This window comes from Corvus kubaryi, unplaced genomic scaffold (assembly GCF_017639235.1).
Source record: "Corvus kubaryi isolate FWS band 111438036 unplaced genomic scaffold, C.kubaryi_AGA036_p1.0 split1-131, whole genome shotgun sequence".
Lineage (NCBI taxonomy): Eukaryota > Metazoa > Chordata > Aves > Passeriformes > Corvidae > Corvus > Corvus kubaryi.
In genome coordinates this window covers 23,446,147-23,472,912 of record NW_024582073.1, presented here as the reverse complement: position 1 = coordinate 23,472,912, position 26,766 = coordinate 23,446,147, and the positions used below count along the sequence as shown (strand labels likewise).

Sequence of the window (26,766 nt, the reverse complement as noted above, 5' to 3'; positions counted from 1 at the left end):
ACAGGCTGCTCCAGCCTGGAAGCAGGGCCCTCTCTCTACTGCGTCTTCCACTGGAGCACAGCCTCCTCCAGGCATCCACCCGCTCCGGCCTGGGCACCTCCCCACGGGCTGCGGGTGGATCTCTGCATCCCCCGTGGGTCCCCACGGGCTGCGGGTGGATCTCTGCATCCCCCGTGGGTCCCCACGGGCTGCAGGGGCACAGCTGCTGCACCACGGCCTGCAGAGGAATCTCTGCTCCAGCGCCTGGACCACCTCCTGCCCCTCCTTCACTGACCTTGGTGTCACCATGTTCTTCTCCCTCACATGTTCTCACCTCCTCTTCTCTGACTCGAATCCAAAATCTTGTGACTTTGTTTTGATTTTCTTCTTAAATATGTCATCACAGAGGCGCTACCAACCTCTCTCATTGGCCCAGTTTTGGCCAGCAGCATGTCCATCTTCAGAGCCATCAGACATTGGCTCTGCCAGACATGGTGGGAAGCTTCCAGGAGCTTCCTCACAGAAGCCATTTTTGTGGCCCCCCTGCTACCCTAAAACCAGGCTGTGCCAAACCAATACAGTCACACTCCCTTGGATGCCCTCTATTAGTTTATTATCTTCCTTATACCGTGGTGTATACATTAATCAGAAAAGTCTTAGATATGAAGTTGCCTGGGTTTGCTCAGTGAGCCTCAGAAAGGCCTCTTGAGGGTCTTCAGGAACCCTGGTGGTCTTCCATATATGGTGGTGTTTTTCGCTCTTGGTATAAAAGCCGCACAATGTTTCTGAAGGAACTGGATCGGGCTGACTTGGCTTGTTGCAATGTGCAGTAACCACCACATAGCATTCCATTAATTGCTCCTTCTGCATGAGCACTTTATAACACTCTGGCTGACATGATGGTGTTCAGTCTAGGTTGGATTTGATGATCTCAAAGGTCTTTTCCGACCTAATTGATTCCGTGATTCTGAGGTTCTGTGAAACGTTTCCAGAAGACGGACGGGCTGCAGTGGGGACACCACCCTAGAGCTCACACACACTCCACCTTCAGGTACAACAGCTCCGGAGAAGACAGCAAAAGCATGATCTGGCTTCGGCCGTTCCTTTCAGGATCTGTCAGGGCCGAACTAACCCGAGGACCAGGAGATCTTTCCCGAGGAGCGGCGAGAGGAGGCAGCGGGCCCCGAGAGCCCCGCACAGGCCGCACGCCCGCGCGGAACTACAACTCCCTGAGCGCCGCGCGGCACCAGAGGAGGCGAGGCCGCCCGTCTCACCGCCGTCTGAATGACGTGCGCGCCGGCCACTCGGCGGGGCGCAAGCCCGCGGCTCCGCCAATGGTGGGCGCGTGAGGGCGGGCGCTGCCGTGCGCCGCTGCCGGCCGGCTCTGAGGTGAACGCGGCGGGCCGGGGGCTCGGCCGGGGGGAGCGGCGCTACTGGGCCCGTCCCTCCCGCTTGCCTGAGGGTCCGGGGCGGCAGGTGAGGGAGGGGAATGGGAAGGGAAGGAGGAAAGGAAGGGGAAGCGGAAGCAGCCGTCCCCGGCCGCAGTGGGGGGAGCGGAGGAGATGCGGCCGTTCCTGCCAGTGCGCGGGGCTGGGCCGGCGCCGCCCCCGCTCCGGCCTGAGGACGGTGCCCGACCCCCTTCCCCGGGTGCCGCCCTGTCTGAGGGGGTCCCCCGCAACCCCCGCCGAGAGCCGCATGGCGGGTCCGCCCTCCCCGGCCCGGCCGGGTGCTCCGGGGCCGGCTCCGCCGCCGCCCGGCTCGCGGGGCGGCCCCGCCGCTTCTGCCCTGCCCTACCCGGCGGGCGGCCGCAGCGCCAGGGTACAGGTACGGCTGGGCTACGGCCAGTCCTGCCCTGTCTTCCAAGGAAGACGGGCCTCTTCTTCTCCGGAGGAACAGCCGGGGCTCGGTGGATGTAGCTGCATGAAGTTGTTGCTCTCCCCTCCCATTTTGTGTGACAGCAGGAGTGGGGGGAGTGTTCTTTCCTACCTCAGCCTGCACCTGTACTTAATTACAGGATGTGGAAAGACTCAACTTTTTTTTTTTTTTTTTTTTTTTTTTTTTTTGCGTTCTTCTGTATTTGGTTTCTGGGACTATTGAAAGTGAGTTGTGGCGTCTCTCAAAGAAAGTTGGCAAGTAAGAGCAATGAGGAGCTTTTCTTCTGGCCAGTGTCCCTTTTTCTTTGCTGTGTCTGAAATAGGATATATGGCCAATGGTGTGTTGTTTTGTTCTTCTGGTGGGTTTGGGGGATTTTTTGGTGGTTTTTAGAACTGTTTTGGGTTTTTAGGTTATTCATGAACATGTCATATTTGTCTGTAGATGTAGCTGTCTGCTTAGAGCGGGCATACTGGTGTATCTCTGTGGTAAGCTGGTTATCTCTCATCTTTACTGTTTTTATGGTGCCTCTCACCAAGCTCTTTTACTATGGGAACGTTTTACCTAATTTGGGTAACACAGATTCAGTTTCTTTTTTCACTGAAGTTCGTGTAGTGCATTTGAGAAAATGAGAGCATCTTTAAAGATATTGGAAATACAGGATAGGAAGCTTTAAAAGCGTAAATGATTCGTGTGTTCTGTGGTTAAAAAAAAATTGAGACTAGCACTCTGTGACTGATATGTGCATCTTCTGAGGACAAAAATCTTGTTATGCAGATGCGTCTTTGATACAGTATTTCCTGTTAGGGGTACAAATAGACATCTGGAGTAGAGATGAGAAGCAAAGTCTTAAAGGCGTGGGATATCACGTTTTGACAAATTCGGCATATAACGGCGTTGTCAGCTGTGCTTTGCACATTCCCAATGTTTGGATTGATATTATTGGTTTCTTTAAGTAGGTACTTCAGTGTATTTGTCATGTTTACGATGAATACGAACTTAAGTCTTGTTTGTGTTAGCGAGACACAGGAAAACATCTATCTCTTGCTTCAGACAGTTTGCCTCCATTCATGTGGGAGACCAAAAATTTGTTTTGAGAGTGGTGCAAGAAAAGTTTTTAGTATTCTAGAGAATCAATTGGTTTTGAGTGGTAATTCAAACATGTTTAATTAGCTCAGCTTGAAGTCGGTGAAAATGTTGACTTTTTTGTAGAGGAAAAAACAAGAGACTTAAATGATTAATAGCAGTCGTTACCACTCCTAGTGTAAACATTCTTAATTTAAATAGCTTGACCTTTTTTTCTCAAATACAGTGAAAAGGTGGTACTTGTAGTCTTTGAAATGCTATTTGCTATGAGATCAACACTGCTTAGGAACAATAACTGCATGTGCAGAACTCTGAGTATGACAGGAAGGGGAGTGGCCTTTTCTGGTACTGTACCATCCTGCAGTGAAGCAATAAAAAGTGTGTAAAGTTAGAAGCCAATTTATTGGCTTGCTAAGTTATCTGCTAAGTCTTTACACAAAGAAAAGTCTTACTTTTTAAAAAGTCGTAATTTTAGAATTTTGAATTGATGTCTGAATGCATCTTGCTATAAGTCTCACAGATAACTGCAGCTGAAGCTGTGAGTGAGGTCACTGGCTGTCTGTGGTGGGGGGGAGGTTGTTGCAGTAATTCCTTTTGTTATCCACTCCTGGGAGTCTTGATGCTGGGTGGTTTCATAGTGACTGCTGGAAGAAGAGCATTATAGGGCTTACCATTTAACTTGGGCTGTGTCCTGTGTAACAAATTTTGTTATTAAATTAAGTGGTCCTGCAGTTTTGAAGATTTTTAAGAAGTTCTTCCTGATGAGTGTGTCTCTTAACATGCAATGTCTATACCTCTGTTCTTGTACGTTGCTAAACTTCATCTGTGGTGTATTTAAGAAATTAAGCTCTGCTTTGTTTTCAGAGCATTCGGGCAGTTGATGTTCAATGAGGTTTCCCAAGTAAGCCAGTAACATGTGGAAATCTATAGCCCCACAGAAAAGATTTGTTCTTACACAACAAAAATGTTGCTGGATCCTAAGACTCCTTCCATAGTCTTAATAAATTCCAGCAGTCTGATTTTCTTAGTAAACAGGACTCTCCTGAGATGAGTCATTTTGATACTGATGAACCTGTCTGTGATGATTTGAGGTAGTTTTACAGTGATGAGCTTCCCTGTGGGTATCTATTCTCAACTTAATTCTTCAGAAGCAGCTTCTGAAGAGGTTTAGATTTGAGCCATAGGCAGCTGGAACATTTGTACCTTGTATGCACTCTCTGCGTTAATTATAAAGAAAGCCAACTGTCAATGTTCTAAGGTTCTGAAAATTAAACCATCTGAATAGCAACAGTGTGCTCTGTCACTTAGGTGCTTCTGTCCTCTACTGCAGTTGAGGGCTGACACTAGATTCTCTGAGACATTTCATAGTAATCCTGTAAATAATCTGTTTCTTGGTATCTGGATAAAGAAGTGGGTGAGTATTTAAAGTGGGTAGGATGATCTTACCATGTCTTCTATTGTGTGTTACTTCAGTTTTCACCATAATTTTAAAATTTAAGTTGGTTGGTTGGCTTAATTTTGTCTTCTGTTACAGTTCTTCTTTGGCATTTAAACCACTCATAGCCAAAGAAAATCTGTGCAACATTTTTTGTTTGGAGTCACCACAGGTGTTCCCCCCACGTTTTTAACGCTTTCTAAAGATACTTGGTCAACAAACCGTTGCACTGGGTTGTATTCAGTGTTAAGTCCAAAAAGCACCAGATCTTGTGAAACCTTGTGGGTGTTTTACATTCAAACCCATGCTGCCAGATGAATACAATAGGCTTATCTTTTGCTGTCTTTCAGCAGTGCAGATATGTCAATGGATCAGGTTGTTCTGAAAGGTTCTATTTAAAAACAGTTCTAACAACTTGTAATTTAAAATAAGCTTATATAAAGTTCATTTCTGTATATTTCTCAGGAGTGTGCACCAACAAACATTTCCCAGCTTTCTAACGTCCAGGTATTTTTTCCAATTCAGTATCTGAGGAGAATCAAGGAAAATGTCTCTTGGCTTTCTTGATGAAATAAAACTTATAAGGAATCTAATGGCCTAACTTTTTAATATACCTCATGTGTTGCTCAGTCTTATTCATCCTCTTGCTGTGTGCAGAAAACTGCTTTACCTAAGTAATTTTTCGTTTCATTTGTAGCTGGTCAGTGAAGATGGTAACTTGTCTTGAAGCAATTATTTTGAAAGAGCAGATGTGTAAGGTTTAGGGATGGTTCTCTCCCTTGCCCTTATCCCTCATTCCTTATGCTGTGTCTCCTCTTTCCCCTCCCTCTTCCCCATGTCTCCTAAAACCTCCAAGCCCATGAATAATAGTCATATGGAATTAGGAACTTGCACACCTAGAAAATGTGCTCACAGAACAGTCTCTCTGTTCTTTTTGGTTTTGTTTGGTTGGGTTTTTGGATGACTGCACCATTAGGCATGATCTTGTTTTAAAAGTTCTCATGCCTTATCCCAGAAACTCAGTAAAGTGAGTAAAATAGGATCTTCGCAAGAATGTTGGTAAGGCTCAGAGAGAAGCTTTCTTTCTTAGCAAGTGAAATGAAATCTAGACCTTAAGAACAGTGGGATGAAGTGTTCGAAGAGAATTCTCATTACGTGGACACAGAATGTTATGGAAATGATTGCATAGGTGAGTCCTGCATTGAGGAAGCAAGAGACTGCAGTCAGTTGGCTTTCTCTGTTAGCAAGCTCTGAGCCCAAGTCTTCAACATCCCAGGTGACAACGTAAGACTATTTCTTATCTACCAGAAAAACTGAACATGTCAGTTTCGATTCCTAAAAAAAAGTGGGAGAGAGTGTTATCCATAACAGTTCCAAACATGAGATCTGTTGTGCCTATGGACTCACTGAGCATTCAGTCTGGCATATGTAGTTCAACTGGGGGGAAAAAAAAAGGCATATTGACTTTCATTTTGGCTTTTGAGCCAGTTTTAAAATGAAAAACTGTGAGAAAATTGATGAGTGGTATATTGTGCTGCTTAAAACTATACATGAATATAACTTTGGGCTTAGTAATAAGTACCAAATTCAGTGTGAGCATTTTTCTCAAGCATGTTTTGTTTTAATAATACCACAGTTCAGTGTTAGTGGGTCTCTTAAGAAAGTGATTTAAGAAATGGAGTAAGTTGAAGCGGAAAAAGTTCAGTCAAGTTTCCTTTAATTGAAGGCTGTTCCATGCCACTGCATGTTCACATGTTTCCTCATCTGGGAGTAGGCTGCAGCATGTGTGCTGACCTTCGTGGCAAAAACCAGTCAGCTCTGGAAGACAGTTCAGCAGTTCTTGTTTAACATAGTTGTTATTTTCCTGGTCCCTCCACTGCATTCCCTCGTGGCCACCCCCAGCTCCACACTGTGTGTTGGACACGTGGTAATTGTACCACAGCCAGGCTCTAAGAGAAGACCTTCAGTACCCTGTCAGTTACTCTGAGCTGCCTTTATGCTTTTCACCTCTCCCCCTTGGCAGGTAGCTGGGCGTGCACATGTGCAGGTAACAGAGCAGCTACAGTGAACTCGTCTTCTCCTGCACATCAGCAAGTATTTTGAAACTGAAATTTGTCTGCTCACTTGCTTTAGATTCCTCTCAAGCTGTTTGACTCCCAGCTGTTGGAATCTGGAGATGGATTGCAGAAGAGAGCTGTTCATCTGGAGTTTTAGGTTCTCTGAAGATGGCTGCTTATGACACAATTCCCACTGATTCTTGCTCACAGATAACTGCCTCAAGCATCAATCAGTTGCTTTTCAGTTCAGTGTCATTGGGATTTCTTAATATTCTTCCAATTTGCTGTCAAACTCACTTATTCAGGTGTTTAGTTCATGGGTGAGAATGGCTGAGGCTTCAGGCCCAGCTGCAGGTGTCTGAGGCTCACGTACTGAACTTGGGGACTTCCCTCTCCTCTGGCTTTGGGCAGAAACTGGTGACTCAGGAACAGGAATCTTGGAGCGGAGGGTATTGGAGAGTACAAGAATTGCAGACAGGTAACTTCTCTCTTCTCTTTGATAGGTTTGGAAGAACACCGTCCTCTGACCTTCAGAAACCTGGAGTTTTTGTCAGTGAGCTACGTGAAGGAATCTAAGGAAATTATAGCTGTAGCTTCATTGCCATTACTTTTTTGGTGTTTGTACCTCTTTCTCAGTGGTTTTAGATCAAGAAACACTATGAGCACAGTAAGTATTTACTACTCAATGCAAACCTGAATCTTGAAACATGTTTTCCATTGTACTTCTGCAAACTTTTTTATGAGTTTGTTGCTAATACACAGGAACATAACTATATTGAATCTTCATGTAAGTTCAGTAAAGGTTTTTAATCACTCTAGATGCTAGCAGTAGTTCAGAAATGCTCACAATGTTAGCAAAACCTGATAAATTGTGAACTGGTTTCTCATTTGCAAACCATGATGATAGGCTTTTTCTTGGGGAGGCAGCTGGTAAGAGATCTGAATTTGGAGTGATGTCTTTTCCTTGCTGCGATCGGTTTAGGTAGCATACCACCTTTTGATGAATATTACAGCCATTCCTGAGTGTTTTCTGTATCCTTGTGTGCTTTCATTGGTGTTGCAAAGTTGAGGGCTATGTTAATATTGCACAGAAAATTCTGAGTCTTTGTTTTCTCTTAGACTCAACGGAAGCGCCGTGGAGGAGCAGTTAATTCTAGGCAAGCTCGAAAAAGAAACAGGCTCATGGCTTCTACTGCTGAAATGGCTTCAGAAGCAGAGCCAATAGAACTTGAAGAAAGTGGTAAGCTTTCTTTTGAACTGGTAAGAACAGAAACTACTTCTGGAGGGTTTGGGTCCAACTGAACATGTGTTTTTGCCAGTTTCTAGGCAGTTTACTGGAGAAGAAGGGAAACCTGATTTTAGGAATTGCCTAGTATGGTATTGCTAAACAACAAGCCTACTGAAAACTGATTTGGTTTGTTACTGAGCTACAATGCATTTGCCACTAGTGATAGATGGGTTGCATAGGAAAAGGTCCTCAAGTGCTGCTCGAACATCTGGATGTCTATTCAGATGACACAGGAATTAGAGCAGCTGCCACTACGCAGAGTGGCAAACTAAATTTGGGAACTCCCAAGTTTGAAGAAGATAAGGAAAACTTATTATCATTAATTGTGCCCCATCCCTCAAGGGAACATGCACAGCACAATACTGTTACATCCTATTATTATATTCTGTATGATTCACGTTATTTTTCTGTGTGATAAACATTCTCCTGTGTCAGATGAATTGTCTATTGCTGTGTACTTGCAAGCTGTTGTCATCCAACAGAGCTGTGTCAAGAGCTTAGCTGCTCTTTTGCATTGCAGCTTGCTGAAGACAGGGCTGTTAAAGCTCTCTGTGGATTGCTGAGGGCAAAGCTTGAGTGAAATGCTGGACTTGTTCCTGAAGAGAAAATGGGCAGGAGATGGTTGAATCTCAGGCTGTTACACAGTGGCAGGCAATTTTCCTCCTTTTCAATCTCTGACCTTGATTCTAACTTTGTTTTTCAGCTGGTGAAGAAGTAGTAGATCTCACATGTGAATCTTCTGATCCTGTAGTCGTTGATCTAACTCACAATGATTCCGTTGTGGTAAGAAGTGAATAGCACACTTGCTAAATATTGTAGTTAAATTAGTTTTCTCTTGTGTTGCCTGATAGAATCTGACTTGAAGGGTAAGTTTTAAGTTCAGAATTGACTTGTCAGGGCATGAAGATCCTGTGTTACAGATAACAAAGAAGCTGCTCTGGACGTGGACTTGCAGTTCATGATAGGGTAGTATAAAATAAATTTTTGCTCCAGAACCTGGAGTTTATATCTATCAGTCATAAGCAGTGTAACATAAAAAGAGATGCAGTTGATAGTTGAAGTTCTTCTAGATATATCAACGATAGAATCATAGAATTGTTCAGGTTGGAAAGGACCTCTAAGATCATCGAGTCCAACCATTCACCCAGCACTGCCAAGTCCACAACTAAGCCACGTCCGTAAGCACCACATCTACATGTCTTGGAAATACCTCCAGGGATGGTGACTTCAACCCAATGCCACTGGACTTCCCTGGGCAGCCCCTTCCAGTGCTTGACAACACTTGGTGAAGAATTTTTTCTAGCATCCTTATAGGCTAATGATTTAAAGAAAAAGCCAAGGGAGAGAAGAGTAAGTCAAGTAAGTTCAGCTTAATATTCCAAGAGGTCTTTAAAAAAAACTTTTTTTTTTCTGCTCTTTTGAAAGCTAGAATAGTCTTTGATCCAGCTGACAGTGTTGTTTATCCCCTCAGGTTTGGGATGCCACTGCTGCTGTGCCAAGCAGGAACAAGCAACAGGAATAGCATAGGGAGTATTTCTTGCTGGGGTTGTTCCTGAGCCTTTGCAAAGGAAAGGCCTCAAACTTAACAGCAGAACCTGTGTTTACTCTGCTCCAGTTCCACCAAGAGCGGGTTGGGGATTAGGCTTTTTTTCTTCAGCAGCTGCCATAATATGAAGCATTTGTGGACATCATGGCTGAATTGGCCTGTTTGAGGAGAAAGAGGGAAAGATTCACCTGCAGCCTGAAATTTAAAGCATGGGACTGAAATGGGGGAGCAGGGAGGAGTGGATTCAGGTGGTTCATAAGGTGCCTCTATTTCTACTCCATTGGAGCAGTGGGAGCAGAACCATCAGCATCCACATAGTTGTTTACAGAGAACCATTTAATATACTACTTTTAATATTCTTAATCAAAATAAGAGTAATAGCCTACCATTCTTAGCTTTTTTTGTTGGAATTGCTGTGCTTAGCTGGTGTTTGTATGTCACACCAGGGGTGCATAACAAAGTCTAATTGTATTTTCTTTTCTCTCCCTTCCCTTATGTATTGATGCAAGATTGTTGAAGGTGAGTTGACATTTTAAAATTGATAATGGAATTCTCCTAAACGTAATTATTATTATTTTCTGTTTGCCTTTTCCAGTGAATTTGAGCAGGATTTATTGAAACTGCAGAGGGCCAAAGACATTGCTAAAGCATCTGGCCAGTGCCTTAGAGAATTAATCCAGTCTCTGTTAGTCACTATCAGAGGTTGTAGAAAGTGTATGAAATAAAATACATCAAGAGCTCCTCTAAATACTTTTTCTTATTTTCTAAAGACAGAATTTAAGCCTCAAGGTGACCATAATTTTAATTAGCACTAGAATATTGGTTGTGAATAAAAAAATGTCAGGAGGTTTGTTTAACGTGTATTGCAGTGAAGGGACTAAAGAAAGTGATTTGTGCTCATAATATTCACTAGTCTAACATGCCTCAAATTTTGTAGTGCAAAGTATTAACTGGTTTTTTTACTTTAGATGTTAAAATAGTTACAGGTCTAAAGAAGTTAATCTTTTACATCTTTCAGACCTGGTTCTGATTACATTATTGGAGATGTATTAGTAGGTTGTCAGCTGCTTATCTAGAATGTAATCTGTTCTGTGCTGTGAATGAAGCAAGAGTAAGTGAAAAATGCCTTCATTGAAAGTTGTAGCTGAACACTTAGGCAGGAAGTGGCTTTAGTTTTGTGACTTTCTATATAATTTTAATTGATTAGTGCTTGATTATTTTTACATGGATACAGATAAACTTGAGTTTAGTCCTCTCTCTCCCAGGACACACAGCAATTGTTGCAGTTCCTCACCATAGGATTGTAGCAGTGTCTGTCGGTAAGGATTGGGAGAGGAGGTATCTTCCCTTTATAGGGGAGATGGATTCACAGCTAGTGTAATTACATGGAACGTTTGACACTGAGGATCCTAAAGGTTAAGTTTTAGCTGTTTGTAGGGTGAAGAGAGCAAATGCTTTGTGTCAGTATGTAGCAGAATATTCACGTCTGAACATGTTCAGCTTTAATATTTGGAAACTAGTTTGTTCGAGATTGCTTTTAACCCAGCTGAATATGGTCTAATCTTGCATTTCAAGGATAGTTCCAGGGAGAGAGGGAGATGTAATAGTATAGCTAACTTAACAAAATTAAATTACAGAGAACCAACGACAAAGGAGAAATCTGAGACTAAGAAGCCAGCGACAGTCAGACAGCTGCGTACTGAGTAGTGATGATGAAGATGAAACAAGAGATAACGATGTGTATGTGACTGATAAAGCATCTCGGGAACTGGGACCACTGGAAGAGGAAACTGCAAGTTCAAAGTACGTATGCCTCATGACCTAGCAAACATTGAGTTGTGCTTCTTTTGAGACAGACAGGACTAAGTAGTATTTGTCATCACCTGACTTACCTTTGAAGCCTTCACTTACTCAGTTTCCTCTTTTAATGAGTATGACATCCCATGTTGCATGATAGTCAAATGATACCATTTTCACTTTAAGATGAAAAGCCAGCCCAAAACAGATTTACAGTTTTGTATACAGCCTTAAAGATGAGTGTGGGGTATGGCAAGGAAGTGGGGATTAGTAACAGGCCAGAGCTCATAATATATTGCATTTCCTTTTCCTACAAAGCTCCAGTAGTTACATTAGATATAAAATACTTGTGTTGGTGTCCATGAGGTTTGGTATCACAAGACTGGCAGGCAGCAGACTGGCAAATTCCAGTAAAAACACTTATGCATTCCCTGCTTTTTTTTACATACTGTGCCAGTTGCTGCCTTCCTTGAAGCAGCAGCTGTCCTTCCCAAGGTATATTTGCAAGGTGATCCTGGAGGTCGTGCTCTTATGGCCAATTCTTGTTCTGTCCCATGGATGTCATGGAGCCCTGATATGTTTGCATGTTGGATGGAGATCTTGCTGTTTGAGTCAGTAAAGTCCCCATTCTGCAGAGAAAGAGTAAATCCTGCTACAGTGTGTTAGACTAAGGAAATGAAATCAGGTGTCTGTGTGACTAGGCAAGTTGAAGGACATAAGAATAGTGATATAAACTTCTTTTAAAGTGGCTTTTTTTGTGGAGAGTGGGGGAGATACTGAATGAAGGGTTGAATGAAGCTGATGTGCTTTGAGCCTTTTGGATTACTGAAAGGCAGCGTAGGAGAGAACTTGAGTATGTAGCTTTTAGGTGCCAGGTCATAAATATGACACCAAAAGGTTCTATGCTATTCTAATCCATAGTGCATTTTGCCATTGGAGTTGTAGATGTTTAAATTTTGGGTGTTAAGTACTTCATAAATACCACTAACTGGATAATACAAAAAAGTAATAGTTTGTTCCTTCAGCCTTCTCTGTTAAAGATTGCACCTTCCTGCTCTGTGTAGATAAGGCTGAAAAAACTCAGTGCTGCAGCATTTAACATTGACAAAAGGGTCCTTCCTGGTGCTGGGGATTCCCAGAGCCATCTGCAGTGTTGGACTCCTCATCCTTCTAAAATGATCATCAATTGTAATTTGTTACTGAAGTGTTATTATAGCTGCTGCCTCAAGAATTTGAGGAGTAAAAATGGGAGAATTAGTGGAGTTAAATTCTGTAGGTGAAACTAGAGGTAGATGTTAGTAGTGCTCTCTACTAAAATAACGACACAAAGGCCATCTCAAACTTTTTATTCATGTTTGATTAATAAATTACAAACTGTGGTTCAGCATGGGCGGTGATGTAAGAAAGCCATGTGTTTAGGGTAGAGAGTTCTGAAGATTTAAACTCGAGTTTGTAAAGAAAAGTATCAGGAAGCTCTTTTTGTTTCTGCTAGCTGATACTATTCATTACTTGGGCTGGGACAAGTTCCCTCGGCAGCCGAGCTGTGTCTGTTGCAACACGTATGTGCAGTACTGCTGTCCTGGAGGCTGAAGGCAGCAGAGGCACGTCTGTAACCACAGCTCAGTAACAGACACTGAGTTGGTCTTTCCACCGTGGAACGAGAAATTTGGGCTTGAGTGTTTCCTTGTGTTAGTGTGTTCCTGACCTACATTTTATAAGGAGTTCTTGGAATGCATGTGTTACTGGGCTGTTGCTAAATTAGATTAGGGGATTTTTGAACTTCTGGCAACCTCTTCCCTTTCTAGAATGACTTGTTTCCAAGGCACAGCTCAGTGCTTTTGTTACAGAGCTGTCACTGATGGCCTGTTGGAGATCAGTGCAGAACAGAGCAAGAGAGTGCTGTTAGTTCTTGTGCTAGACCAGGGTGACTGACTGCATCTTCCTCCTAGGGAAAACCTTTCCTTTAGTACAGGGAGACCCAGTCTTGTTATTACATGCCACAAACTGAGGAGTTAAAGATACACAGGAATCTTGAAAAGAAATGCATCATGGCTAGTCGGTGCACTCAGATGGTGACGTGACATTTTGTGTGTGTATAACCCTTGATTTGCAGTGGAATTAATGGTTGCATGTTCTTTCTTGTTCTGTTCTCTGTACCACAAGGCCGTCTGGCACTGTTAGCTGTCCTATTTGCATGGATGTCTACTCAGAGGTAAGGATCCACATGCTGTCATCCTTTATATTCTGTATGAGGGAGAAAGGGGCAGAGGGGGAGCTGCACAACTCACTTGGCCAGTGTGGGATGTTACAGAGAGCTGGCTTGAAGCACAGAGCTTGCCTTAAAGCTCATAGTAACTTTTCAGTCCAAGTCACTTCTTGGTGGTGGGGGTATAGGGAGGAACCCTTCCCAGAATGGCACTGAAAGATCTTCAGGTTCCTTACTATTCTAAGAGTAAAGGACAATTCCAGATATTCTAAGTCCTGTTTGCCTGATGGCAGTAGACCAGCAAAGTTGAATTTTTTACTCCAAATGCCTGTTGTGGTTTTTCTTCCAGATTGTGCAAAGTGGACGACTGATTGTGTCAACAAAATGTGGCCATGTCTTCTGCAGTCAGTGCCTCCGTGATTCCCTTAGGAATGCCAACTCTTGCCCAACTTGCAGGAAGAAACTCACTCACAGACAATATCATCCCATTTATATATGAGTACTTTTGTTTCTCAGGACAGACCCAACTGGATTTTGGGGGAAATGTCATGCTTTCAGTGCTCTGAAGATTTAAAGAGCAGCAGGTTGTGCACAAATCCAAATAAAACTGGGTTTTTTGGAGAACAACTTGTACGTATCTAGACAGCTTTTTTATGGTCCAAGTTGCTTCTTGTTATGTTCCTGGTTATCATGTTACATCGATGACTGTCTCTAAACTAGACCAGCAGCCTAGACCAGGAAGGAAGCAGTTAATCTATTTCCTTCTACTTTTTGTAGTGCTTAAATGAGGGGGTGTGAATATTTTGTTCTTTCTTACTCTATGAATTATTCCTACCATCCCATACAGGTGTGGAATAGTTCCCTTTCAGAAAACAGATTAGCAATTTACAATTTCATTACACCTTTTTTTTTCATCCTGTAAGAAGCTCATGACTCTTGCTTTCTTGCTATCATCTTTGCCCAAGTAGAGTGAGTTCTGTACTGATGGGTTGTTTTTTCGTAAATCAGTCTTAAATTGACAACAAAGGTTATGCAATAAAGTAACCTGCTGTTAACCAGCAGGTTTCAAGTGTTTCACTTTCAAGTGTTTTGAGCAGAAGGTTTGAACATGCAGATGTTTTTATGAACTCCATGAGATCCCAAGCACATAGATGCATTGCAGCATGTACAATGTGAAAATAATTCCTTGATTGTTTTAACTGCCAAGAATTCCTGTATATTTTAATCCCAACACTGAATTTATTTTCTAACATGACGAGATGGTCTCTTGGGTTTACTTGTGCTGTAACACTCTTGTAATAATTAATGAGTATAGTCTTCTCTAGGCTTCTTGGTGATGAATAAGAAGCAAATTCATCTGTATGCTGTCCTCTTGTCAGCTGAATACCAAACTACCTACAGATCTTCTTGCTGTATCAACTGTTCCCAGTGTAATGCATGAAGTTCAGTGTGTTCACTTTGCTGTTCTCGCTGGTTGTTACACTGGCACCTGACTGGATGTAGCCTGGTGAATAGCATTGAAAATTAAATAACTGTACTGCCTTTATTGAGTGGAGGCTTTAAAAGGTATTTGGTAGCAATGTTGACAGCTTTTTAAAGAAAAGTTTAATCTCCCTTTGCCCTGAGGGTTGTCCAGTTTGCTTTAAATGCAGTTTTTAGAAAAGAAGTCAGGTATATCTCCTAGGAAAGACAATTCCTATAGTTGAGAAGGCAGAATACACCAGTTTATGCACTCTTATCCAGTCACTTTTTCCTCAGGGCTGAATTCTAAATGTCTACTTCACACTTACAGCTAAAATGTCCAGGCTGGTCTGGAATCCAAGGTGAGCTGATACAAAGAGATTTATGTAGACAAGATGATTAAAATCAGTGTTTTATGATCCACAGCTGCAATAGGTGCATCTATGAAAAACTCCAGAATTAAACTTGGACACCTCTTGGCAGTTGGTTGCTTATAGAAACCATTACAAGAACCATTCTGTGCCCTGGTGCAGCACAACTGTAGGATGTTTAGTTAATGTTGGTATTGCATGTGTCTTTGCTAACCTGTCCTCGGGTTAGCAAGGCTTTCTTCCATGTAGGAAGCCTTTAATTAAAGAAGCTCTTCTAAATTAGCTGTCTCAAGGTCTGCCTTGCAACCCAAAGTAAAGTTGATTTTTTTTTTTTTAATTAGGTTGTTTCTGGATATAGTAATAGAAAGTTTTGTTACATAAAGGCTGGCTCAAGAAATGCAGTACCTTCCCCACCCTGGTTTGGACTAGCTTTGGTTCAGTGCTGTTAGCAGGAATATGCAGTTTCTGTATTGTGGCAATAGGGTGACTCCTACAAAGTTGCACACACGTAGTTCCTATGTGTTCCCATGGGTAAGATAAGCTACAAGCAAGGACTACGGCTGTCTCAGGATAGTGCAGTGACAGTGATGGCTGCATTTGTGTCCCAAAAAGCAGAGAGCTGATGCTTAAAGCATTAATTGTGTGAAGAGAAGTAGCCCAATCTTAAAACTGTAGAGATGCTTAAGGGTCACAGAAACTACTTTCTCCCAGTAGCTTAACAAAGAAACAGTAAATTATGACTTTTTCCTGAGGTGGCTGCTGTGTGAAAGGAATGATCAGAAGAGGATTTAAGGGATTACTACTGAGGATGAGGGAGAGTCATTTAACCGTGCATCTTTCACAGTCTACTAGCCATAGCCTAAATGATTTTGCACAACTTCCTCCATGTAAATACCACTTTAGAGTTAGTGTCTCAATAAATAGATCTAATCAAAATTTAGATATCATAAACTATAATAAAAAGTTTCTAGCTTTTGTGTACCCTGTGAAGTGCCACAAATTTTGTGCATCTCAAAACGAATATTACGTCTCAGTACATGGGAAAAAATAGGAAATTCCTTACATGCTTTTTTCTTTAAGGGAAAAAAAGTCTGATATATTTGAGTTCCAGTATTGTTTCACATTGGCAAGAACGCATAGGTAAAGAAAAAAATCTTTATATTATGTAGATGTCTGTCTTGTTGTATATAGTTCAATTTTTCCTGTATTTAATTGTATTCAAGTTTGTCAGCCCATCTATGTTCAACTCTGCTGGTAGGCAGAGGGTTCTCTTAACAGGTGGAAATAAAATGATTGGATTGATCAATCACAAGTGCTTGTTATTTTCATTGCGCTGTAGTCATTGATTTGGGGGAAAAAAGTCCTGGAGACCAAAGCCTTTCAGGTGCTGGAACCAGTGTGTGCTGTGTGGGGCAAAGGAGAAGGGCACTGCCTGGGGCGAGAGGGATGCGGGGATGAGAGGGTGAAGTCCTGCTCAAGTCGGGGGGAATGGGGTGATGCAAAGGTGGGCTCGTGAGTGGGGGAAGCCCGGCAGCCAGTGCCAGAGAGAGAGCAGGGAAGAGGGTGGGAGGGTGTTGGGCCATCTCCCTGGGGGTCCCGTTGCCTGCTGGATGTGAAGCAGCTGCTGGAGAAAGGGCGAGGAGGAACACTGAGGAGAGGACTGGGCACAGTGTAGTTTCCAAGTCACACTAAAGCTCACTTGATTTTTTTCTTCAAAGAAACTAAAGAGATGCTGTTCCTGAAGGTCTTGGCTTATCCCTTCCAGGGAACCAGTGACAGCACAAGAGGACATAGTTCTAAGCTATGCCAGTGGAGCTTCAGGCTTGACCTTGGGAGGAAGTCCTTCACAGCAAGGTTGGGCATTGGAATGGGTTCCCCCAGGAGGTTGGTGGAGTTACCATCCCGGCAGGAGTTTAAGAAAAGACTGGATGTGGCACTAACTGGCATGGTCTAGTTGATGATACGGTATTAGGTCATAGGTTGAACTCAATGATCTCAAAGTTCTTTTCCAACCTAGTTAATTCCATGATTCTATGATTTTCGTTCCTCTTTTTTTATTAAGTTCCTCCTAAAAAATGAAGGGGAAAAAAGTTCCCATTAAGGCCAGCTCTTTTGCAGACTCAGAGAATGGTTATGGTGGGAAGGGAGCACTGGAGGTCTGCTCGCTACGCCCCCAGGGCAAACTGCTCTGGCAGATGTACTGTGAGCATGGGTTTGCCCAGGAGACTGGGGAGTGTCCCAAAAACTGGCAAAGGTTTCCCAGGAGGGGCCCAGCTGTGCTAGCAGCCTGGACAGAGAGGTGGCAGAAGAGGCAGCCAGTGACCTTGCCCAGCACATCTCCTGCCCCTACCCTTTGAGTCCTTTGTGATGTGGGGCCTGCCTGTGCCCAGAGGCCGTTCGGACACGGCGGGGCCCCGCCCTGAGCAGGAGGGTAGAAAAGAGCACAGAGGCCTGGGGTGCGCTGTCCCGGGTGAGCGCCTCTCTCGGGAGGCAGTATCTCGGTGGAGTACCTCCGTGTCAGACGACGTCCGAGATGGCTACAGACAAGAAGACCACCACCAGCCAGCCCAACCAGAGGCCGCTGAGATGGCAGAAGAGGCAGAAGGTAAAGGATGGGGTAACACAGAGCTGTCTTGGGGCCGGGGCCGGGCTTGCCGTCATGGTGGGAGCAGCTGTGCCAGGGCAGCCATTTCCATCCCACACGGCCGCCACCTCGTCATCCTTCTTCTCCATACAGGTGTGTGACTGGGAGTCACGGGAAGCACTGCAAGAAAATGAGCGCCCTGACTCTTCTGCTGCCTTGGGCGAGCAGGCGGCAGCAGCGGGGGCAGAGAGCTGGGCAGCGGCCCCGCACAGCGCCAGAGGCCGCGGCCCGGCCCGGCCCTGCTGTGCTCGCTGCGGCGCAGTGCCCCTGCCGCCCTGAGCAGCACTGCAGCTGGGATCCCAGCCGGGGACACAGCGGCACCCGGCTCAAGGCAAGGACACGGTGATGGCAGCAACAGCCCCAGCAGCAGGGGCAGAGAGCCGGCCAGCTCCCCCACACAGCCCCTGCTGCCCTCCCGACCCCTTGCCCAGCCAGCTGAAAGCTGTCAGTGGGCAGGGGTCAGGGATAGCAGTGGGGACAATCCTGCCACTACCCGGGACCGAGGAGAGGGCCTGGTCCATGGACGAGGATCTCTGGGACATCTCCAGCCTCCAAGAGCTGTCCCAAGAGGAAGAAAACACAGACGAACCACCATCCCATGGGGAAGACAGCTGTCATGGGAGAACTGGGAAGGCAGCAATGTCCGCACCAGCTGCTTGTATGCGGCGGTCTTGCTGCACCCCCATAGTGGTTGCCCAGAGGGGCCCAGCATTCTTGGCAGTGTGGGCAGAGAGATGGCAGGAGAGGCTGCCAGTGACCTGCCCAGCACATCTCCTGCCCCAGCGGGTCCCATGGGCACCCCACCAGCAGCTGCTGCCCTGGCTGGAGCTGCTGAGGAAGGGGAGCACCGTGTGCCTCCCACAGCCAAGGCACAACAGGCAGCCAGGACAGCAGCTTCTCCTGCCTTCAGCAAGCAGGTGAAAACAGCAGAGAGCCAGGCAGCTTCCCTGCACAGCCTCAGCTGCTCCCCCAGCCCCTCTCCAAGGCAGCTGGAAGCTCTCAGTGGACGGGGGCAGGGGCCACAGTGGGAGCAGTCCTGCCAGCATCAGGGAATGAGGAGGGGGCCTTCTGAAAGCTGGACAAAGACAGGCAAGTCTACAGACCCAAAGAGGAGCACAAGGGACACCAAAGATACCGTACTAAAAAGAAGGCCCCCAGGCTCCCCGCACACCAGGCATGGGAAGAGTTCTGGAAGATTGAGTCGTGCACAGCCACAGGCCACAGCCCAGCTGAACCCAGCAGAACCCAGCAGAACCCATTACGACGGGCCAAAGGCCCCAGCCATGCACCTGTCACAGCACCGGGACCCTCCCAGGCCCTTGCCAAGACCTGTGGAAGATCTTGGTCAGTGGGCAGGGGCAGCAGTGAGGGATGTCCTGGCAGAACTGCGGAGCGAGGAGGGGAGCTGGTGTGACAGTCTGTGCGACACGTCCAGCCTCGACACAGTCCTGACACCGCCACGGGTCGGGGAAGGCTCCTGGTCCAAGGATCACCAAAATGTGAGCAGTGGGGAAGAGAGCATCTCAGTGTCCTCTTCTTATGACCTGAACCCTCTGCACTCTTACAATGGCACAGGACAACTGCTAGCGCTTTCTTCCCAAGAGGAAGAAAACACAGACCAGTCACTGTCCCATGGGGAAGACAGCAAGGACACAGAATTGTCGCAGGAGGACTGGAACGCCAGCACTATCCAGACTATCTGGGTCAAGCCCTTCTTCCTTCCAGGTCAGTCATGCTGAACCTCTGCTCGCTGCTGGCAGAACAGGCAGATGCTGATCTGCCCAGCACATCTCCTGCCCTGGTAGGTCCCAAGGCCACCCCACCAGCAGCTGCTGCCCTGGGCAGAGCTCCTGAGGAGAAGGAAGAGGACCTTGTGCCTCCCACTGCCAAGGCACAAGAGGAGGCAGAGACAGCAGCTTCTGCTACCTTTGGTGTGCAGGTGGCAGCAGCAGGGCCAGAGAGCCGGACAGCTGCCCCACACAACCCCTGCTGCCCCCTGCTACCCCTTGCCCAGCCACCTGGAAGCTCACAGTGGGCAGTGGGCAGAGGCAGAAGTAGGACGGGGTCCTGCTTGTGCTTGGTGCACCCCACCAAGCGAGGAGGGGTCCTGCTCCCAGGAACTCAGGTCAGTCTGCAGCATGGCAGTGCTGTCCACAGAGTGGGCAGAAATCTTGCCCATTGCAGGACACTGAAGCTGCAGCGCTGACAAAGACGGTGCCTCAGTGTCCCTCCCGTACGAGTCACGGGCAGAGAGCTGGGACTCTGGAGCGTGCACACCCACAGACGATGGTCTGGATCGGCTGGTGGCAGCCCAGATGTGTCCCTACCACATGAAGCCACCGCTCTTTCACAGGGGTACAGGCATGGAGTCAGAGGCAGGAAGTCTGCCAAATGGAAGGTGCAGGGAGGGATTGCAGGGAAATGCGGGCTGACGTGGAGGACACTTGGTGGGAGCATGACTTGCTGGAGTGGGACAGGTGGTGATTTGAGCGCCTGCGAAGCAAGTGCTCGGCTACAGCTGTCCCCATGCAGCAGCCTTCCCCCTCCAGGAGGGTGCTCAGGGCACTGCGCAGGGCATTTGGGAGACAAAAACCCTCCCTCCACTGTTCTAGTTGTAGGAGCCTTCCCACCATGTCTCTGTGATGCCCACAGAGGAATGTGCACATTTGTACTTCCTCTTGTTTGCTCCCCATACCACGTCTGTGTAGAGTCATCCGGGGCAGGCCCTGGAGAAAGCGGATGCCTTGGCTGCAGTACCTGGAATGCCTTTGTGTGATTGCAGGCATCCATTACAGGTGTTGGCATGTGACTGGCAGCCTTGGGATGGTGTTGGACACTGAAACACAATAGTTTATGACTTAAACATTTTTGTGAAGGACCTTGTGCCTGTTACAGCAAAATTGTATTACAAAAGCTGCAGAGAAAACCACCACACCCTGGGTGGGGCCCTGGCTGAGCCCCTACACCGCTCACTGATGAAGACAAAGTAACAACTCAGGGCTGGGGAAAAAGGATACATTCGCAGAGCACAAGCCTAATGCCTTCAGAGTGGAGACCCCAGCCCCAGGACTATCAGCTGCCAGGCTCACACGGACCCTCGCGCCAAAGGGTGGAGGGAGAGGGGCTTTGGGTGTGTGTTGGAAAAGCCTCTGGTCAGAGATGAGTGACTGCCCATCCTCCACTGTGCAGAGGAGCCCAAGCTGCAGGGGCCCTTCACCCCAGGGAAAAAGCTTATCCACAGCAGAGGGGGGTTTCATGGCCCATCAAAGGGCCCCCCCAAAGGGGTCCCCAGACCCTGCACCAGAGCAGTGCAGCATGATGCAACAAATCCATAGTATTGCAAGGGACGTCAAACTGGCCCCCTACAAGGGAGGCACCTGGGTGTTCCCACCTGGCCCAAACTTACATTAATCCACTGGATTCTATACTCTTTGGTGTGGCAGCAGCAGCGGGTGGCCCTCACCACCAGAAGACCAGATGGGGGGGAGCAATGAGATGTCATCGGGAGCCTCAGAAGGGTGACGTGTTTCTACCTAACCCCTGTCACCTCTCCCTGTTCCCCCACTCCCCCCCCCCCACTTCTTTCTCTTTTTCTTTCTTTCTTTTCTCTTTCTTTCTCTTTGCCTCTTTTACTATTAAACAAAATATATCAGTTTTTTGGCACCAACATATAACCTTGTTTGGTTTTAATCTCATTTTTTGGGTATATTTTGAACCTTCAAAGTTCTTTCTGTTTTGTACACAGAGACTTGATTTTCTTTGCTCTTCTGGATTTAAAACAGGTCGTAACAGATGGATAGGATTTCCCCAACAAATCTAGTTTAAAGACCCCTTCACCAGTCTGGCAAGTCCCCAACCAAAGACCCTGTTTCCCGTCTTGTTCACATGGGCCCTGATCACATGGATCAGTAAACCAGGCCTGGCAAAGCAAGACCCACAGTCTGAGAAACTGAAAGCCTTAGTATGGCATTGATAACTTCAGCAGTGAGCTGGATGAGGTGATTGAGAGCACTCTCAGACATTTTGCAGACAACACCAAGTTGGATGGGAGTGTCAATCTGCTGGAGGGCTCATTACTGAGATTTTATTGTAGCTGCTGCCTCAAGAATTTGAAGCTTAAAAACGGGAGAATTAGTGGAGGAGTTGTGTAGGGAAATTCTGAAGATAAAACTAGGGGTAGATGTTAGTAGTCCTTTTTGCTTGAATTTAAGATAGAGGGCATCTCAAGCTTTCTGCTCCTGTTTGATTAATAAATTACCAAGTGAGGTTTAGTATGGGTGATGACATAAGGAAGCCAAGTGTTTAAGGTAGAGAGTTTTGTAGGTTTAAACTAGAGAAGGTCTTGGCTTATCCCTCTTAGTTGCTTTTCTTATATTTTGTTCTTTTTTACTCTTTATATTGTACAGATATGGGGTAGCTGCCTTTCCAAATGCTGATGAGCAATTTGCTGTTTCATTATACTTTTGTTTGTATCCTAAAATAAGCTTATTACTTTTTTGCTCTCTTCTGTACTATGTTTGCCTTATTAGAGTGCATTCTGTAATAATGGATCTTTTTTTACAAGTCAGGATTAAAGTGACAACCTCCATCATGCAATAAAATAACCTGCTGTTCAAAAGCTGTCAGGTGTTTTAAACAGAGGGCTGTGTGGACAGGAAGGCCATTGTTACGGGGGAGTCCTTGCTGCTTCAGTTAAGTCCTTGATCTGCTTCTGCTGGAATATTGGATCCATCAGATCTGCTCTCTGATTTGCAGCCAGATTTGGCACTTTGGTTGGATGAACCATGCAGCAACTGAAAAAGGCTGTTCTCACTTGGGTTTGATTCTGTATCAGATTTTTGGAAAGCAGAAGGGGTAAATATGAAACATGAGCCAGATAGAAGACCGGGTCCAGGGCAGACCAGCCCTGTCTAGGGCTGTCTAGACATGGCCCAGTGGCTGGGCTGAACATGTAATCTGGGTAGTGTTTGCAGTGCTGCAGTGTCTGAAGTGAAGGCTGAGATTGGGAGGGTGGTCCTGGGGGCTGGAGTGGAGACCACGGCTATGGAGTGGGGACCAGTGCAGGAACATCGTGAGCTAGCAATTGGAACTACAAAGGAAAGGGTACAGATGTGTTTGCAGCTGATTTGTGTGTGAGCAGACAGTTGGCAAAGGGGAATTGCCAAGGGCAATTGTTGGTGTATGGCAGGTGAAACAGATTAGCAGGGCCATAGCTGCGTTCTGGTTGCAGAGCTCAAACCTCAATTTGCCTGGATTAGGATGATGACACAGGTCTGGGGCAATGCTGACAGGTGACATGATGCCATCTAAAAAGTTTTTGTTAACTGTAGAGTCGTGTCCTTGCATTGTGTCTGATCTACACTTGGTGGCAGCGAATGCTAATTTCATATGTTCTGTATCTATTCCATATGTTCTGTAAAAATCTATTTTATTCTCTAGGTCAAGAGTATGCAGTTGAGCCCTTGGGCTTGTGAGGATGGTTTAACCTCCAAATATTTAATGTCTTTTTTATGTCTATGTAGCCTGATGATGTAAAATGCAGCTTGGTTGTGTTTCATCTAAAGACCAAATTCATTGTGGTTTCTACAGTTGACTTAGGGCCTGCGAACAATGAGATGCGTTGGAGCTGCTTCATATTCTTTCTGAAATCCTAAGTCCTCCTACAATTTCTCTTTGAGGGTTCTGGAAAGGTAAAAGGAACAGCAATGTCTGGTCTGGGGCTTCCCAGAGGAGAGGATTGCCATCTCTGTCAAGGAGAGTTGTTGGTGCTGTGTCCAAATGCAGTCCAAGAGTCTGACATGTCCCTTCAGAGAGGGGTCCCACCCATGCCAGTGGTGCAGGATGAATGCAGAGGTGATGTGATATATCCTGGTTTTGTTAGTAATGAGATGGAAGTCTCAAAGACCATTTAAAAAATATTTTGAATAGTTGCCACATCTTTCATTCAGTAAAGCCCTTGATTACACCAGCAATGTAAACCTGAAGGCCTTACTTACTTCCCCCTAGTAATTCTGCTACCCACAGATTGTAGATTGAGACTTTGTGTATTTTTGTTTTCCACAGTAGATGTTACCTTAAGGTTTTGGGTAAGCAGTTAAAAGCAGATACATTAGGAATGAAAATGGGAATGGAGAACTGCTTATTTCTAATCCTGTTTCCTCTCTCATATTTCATGAAGAAGATATTAACATTAAAAGTCGTACACAGAAATATAACAGGTTATGATATTGATTTAATACAGAGGTTGCAGAGGTCAAGGGATTAATGGTCTTAGAGCTGTACCTATATGAGCACTTGCAGATGTCCATTTTAAACACATTCTAGTTCATGTGGGAACTTTTTTCAGAGGGAGTACACCAAATATATTCATACTGAGTGAGGGATTTTCCTTGCTTCTTGGGGAAGGAGAAGCGCTTCTCCTTTCTCTAGCCGTAGTTTATCTCACATAGTGCCTTATGGCTCTGTGGGATGAGATAGATAGAGCAGCATTATTTTTTTGTGTAAACTTCTGTGTAGCTCTTTTTGCACATCTTGATTTGCAGCATCATCACAAATGGGCATTTCATAATTAGTGTGATTAAAAGCACACATATTGCAGTGGAAGAGAGCATGAAAATTAGTCCTTAAAACTCTGCTGCAAGGAGGTGGTGTGCTGTGGCTTCTTTCCTTTGCCATAAATTCCTCCATAAATCTCATTTCAAGCCTTGCTCAGTAGCGAAAAGGTATGAAACTGTGGCTATTTCCATGACCAGTGTTACGACACCATTTCCCCAAATCATTTATTAGTTGCCACAAAGATTGAACTAATTCAGAAATCAAAATTTTAGACATGGATCGTACATACATTTGTGCCTTCCTTCTTGCTAGAGTGCAGACAAATGAATTTTAAGAATAGCCTGGGGTGAAGGTTTAAGTTTTTCGTTTTACAAGGCTCTTTAAAAGCTTCTTTTCTAACCTGCCAAATTATAGGATGGCTATAATTTGTTTTAGTCTTTCAGCATTTAAGAAAACGTCTGCTGCATATTGAAGCATTAACACCCCTTAGCTGAGCAAATGGAGCTCAGGGCTGCAGGAGCAGCCAGGACTCCTCTGGGAAGGGAGCTGTCTGCCCAACTCGAGGCCTCATGAATTGCAAAGAGCTAATTAGAAGAAATGCTCACAAAAGACTGATTTTCTGACACTTCTGCCTAAAAAATATTTGAAGTGCTTTGGGCATTCTGAGGGTTCTCTGTCTGTAGAGACAGTTTATTAGATTTGCCATCAGTATTCTTTTTATTTTTGCCTTCTCCCACCTCTCATATCTGAAGGCAGAGAGCATTGCATGGAACAAAGTGCTGCTCAGAAAGAAAGGAGACTTCCAGCTCGAGGTGCTTTGACACTAAGACCCAATTTTTATTATTAATTTTATTTGATCAGCAAAAATCAGCCAGTTCCATAAACTTCTACAGGCCATCTGCAGGAGCTGCAAATTGTCCCCCAAAGTTGTTTTCGGAGGGGAGTAGATCGGAGCAATTCAAGCGGTACTAGAGGCTGGCGATTTAATTAATGCCATCAGCTTCCCAGTCATGAAGTCAGGCAGAGCCTTCATTTTGGAGCCTCCTTCCCTGAGAAAGCAGGGCTGTTGTTTGCCATGTGTTCAGGGATGCCAAGGGAAAAGGCTGACGCCCAGTTTGCTGGATCTGCTGTGAACCTACCACTCCTGGCAGCAATGGGGTTTCACAGAGCCAGAGCACGGCAGTACCTATTCATCTGAAGAGATGAATGAAATAATTGTGTCATGTGCACAGCAGCTCCTTAGAAATGCAAGGGAAGTAGAGAGGGTTTGCTATTAAAGAAATGGAAAGGAAAGCTGTGTATACTTTTGTTATGCCTCAACATTGCTACCTAGGTATTTTATAGGATTTTATCGGTTTTAGTATTGTTTTGTATCTGTTAGGATGCCTAGAAAAAGCTTTTTTGACATTATTTTGAAAACAAATGTTTACGTATTTATCTATCCTACACACTGATTTTGCAGCTGGACTTGCAATACTTGAATATTCTGGACAGGAGTGAGACTGTCAACTCTAACCTCCTCAGTCATCCCCCTGAGCTTCCACATCTGAATTTGCAAACATCCACAGGCCTGCACCCTTAATATCTGAGACATCCCTTGGGTAAGGTGTTGTGTTTATAGGCTGGGAAATACCTTGTGGTCCTGGGCTTGTGCCCTGCATCCCCCATTCCATTCCACAGTGATGTGCAGTCAGAGCCATGGTAAGCCAGACCAGGACACAAGGCAGTTCACTAGGATAGAAAACTGTGTGTGTCTGATTTAGGTTAGGTCCAGCACATAGGAAGAGTTTGGGGCTGTTGCTAGGACATGCCTACTGTTTGACAGCACAGCTTTGGCTGGGTCCTGGACAGGCAGGAGCTCACCTTCCCAAACTGAGTTATGTTGCTCCTACCTCGTGCTGCAGCCAAGATGCCCTGGGAGAGACCATCCAGCACTGACAAGCCTGGAGTGACTTGCGAAGCTGCCCCCTGCTGCCAGATTTCTTCGGGAAAAGGATTTTGTACCAGGTAGGAGCATGTGGGAAACATCCTCTTGGATGCACTGACCTCAAAGACAGGAGGAAGTGACAGTGCAAGGGAGACTTGGGTTTATGCCAATCCTTTGTGCAGGGGTTTGTGCCATATCTTTGTGATTTCTGGTTGTGGGATTAATCAAAACATACAAATAGGATAAAACCAAGGTGAGGAAACACAATGTTGGCTGGTACTGCACCATCTTGGTCTGGGCACACACCATGACAGAGGTCTGGAATAAGTGTTTCTAGCCAAAGTCCAAAGCACATGTGCATGTAGGCCTCCATTAGCTTTATTCTTCTTATGCTGCAGTGCAGTTCCTTCCTTGGAAGGAACCCTGATCCAACCCTTCTTAGCAAAAGCATGATCTAGACAAGATGGCCTAGCACCCAGTGCAGCTGAATCTTAAAAATGTCCAATACTGGGGAGTCCACCACCTCCCTGGGGAGTTTATCC

At 45.4% G+C, this 26,766-nt stretch overlaps 1 protein-coding gene across 1 annotated transcript; it reads left to right on the top strand.

Annotated features, from left to right (window-relative positions):
* Positions 1–1,356: 1,356 nt before the first annotated feature.
* RNF4 (ring finger protein 4) lies at positions 1,357–16,410 on the top strand. The gene is made up of 8 exons (XM_042053256.1): positions 1,357–1,455; positions 6,933–7,096; positions 7,549–7,669; positions 8,421–8,500; positions 9,773–9,782; positions 10,901–11,066; positions 13,224–13,272; positions 13,616–16,410. Exons 2-8 carry the CDS (start codon positions 7,088–7,090, stop codon positions 13,763–13,765), a joined length of 585 nt encoding a protein of 194 aa, XP_041909190.1. The 5' UTR covers positions 1,357–1,455; positions 6,933–7,087; the 3' UTR covers positions 13,766–16,410.
* Positions 16,411–26,766: the final 10,356 nt, after the last annotated feature.

Coding starts and splice junctions, on each gene's coding strand:
- RNF4 (XM_042053256.1), top strand. Junction 11,067..13,223: donor GAGGAAACTGCAAGTTCAAA/GTACGTATGCCT, acceptor CTGTACCACAAG/GCCGTCTGGCACTGTTAGCT. Junction 13,273..13,615: donor GCATGGATGTCTACTCAGAG/GTAAGGATCCAC, acceptor TTTTTCTTCCAG/ATTGTGCAAAGTGGACGACT.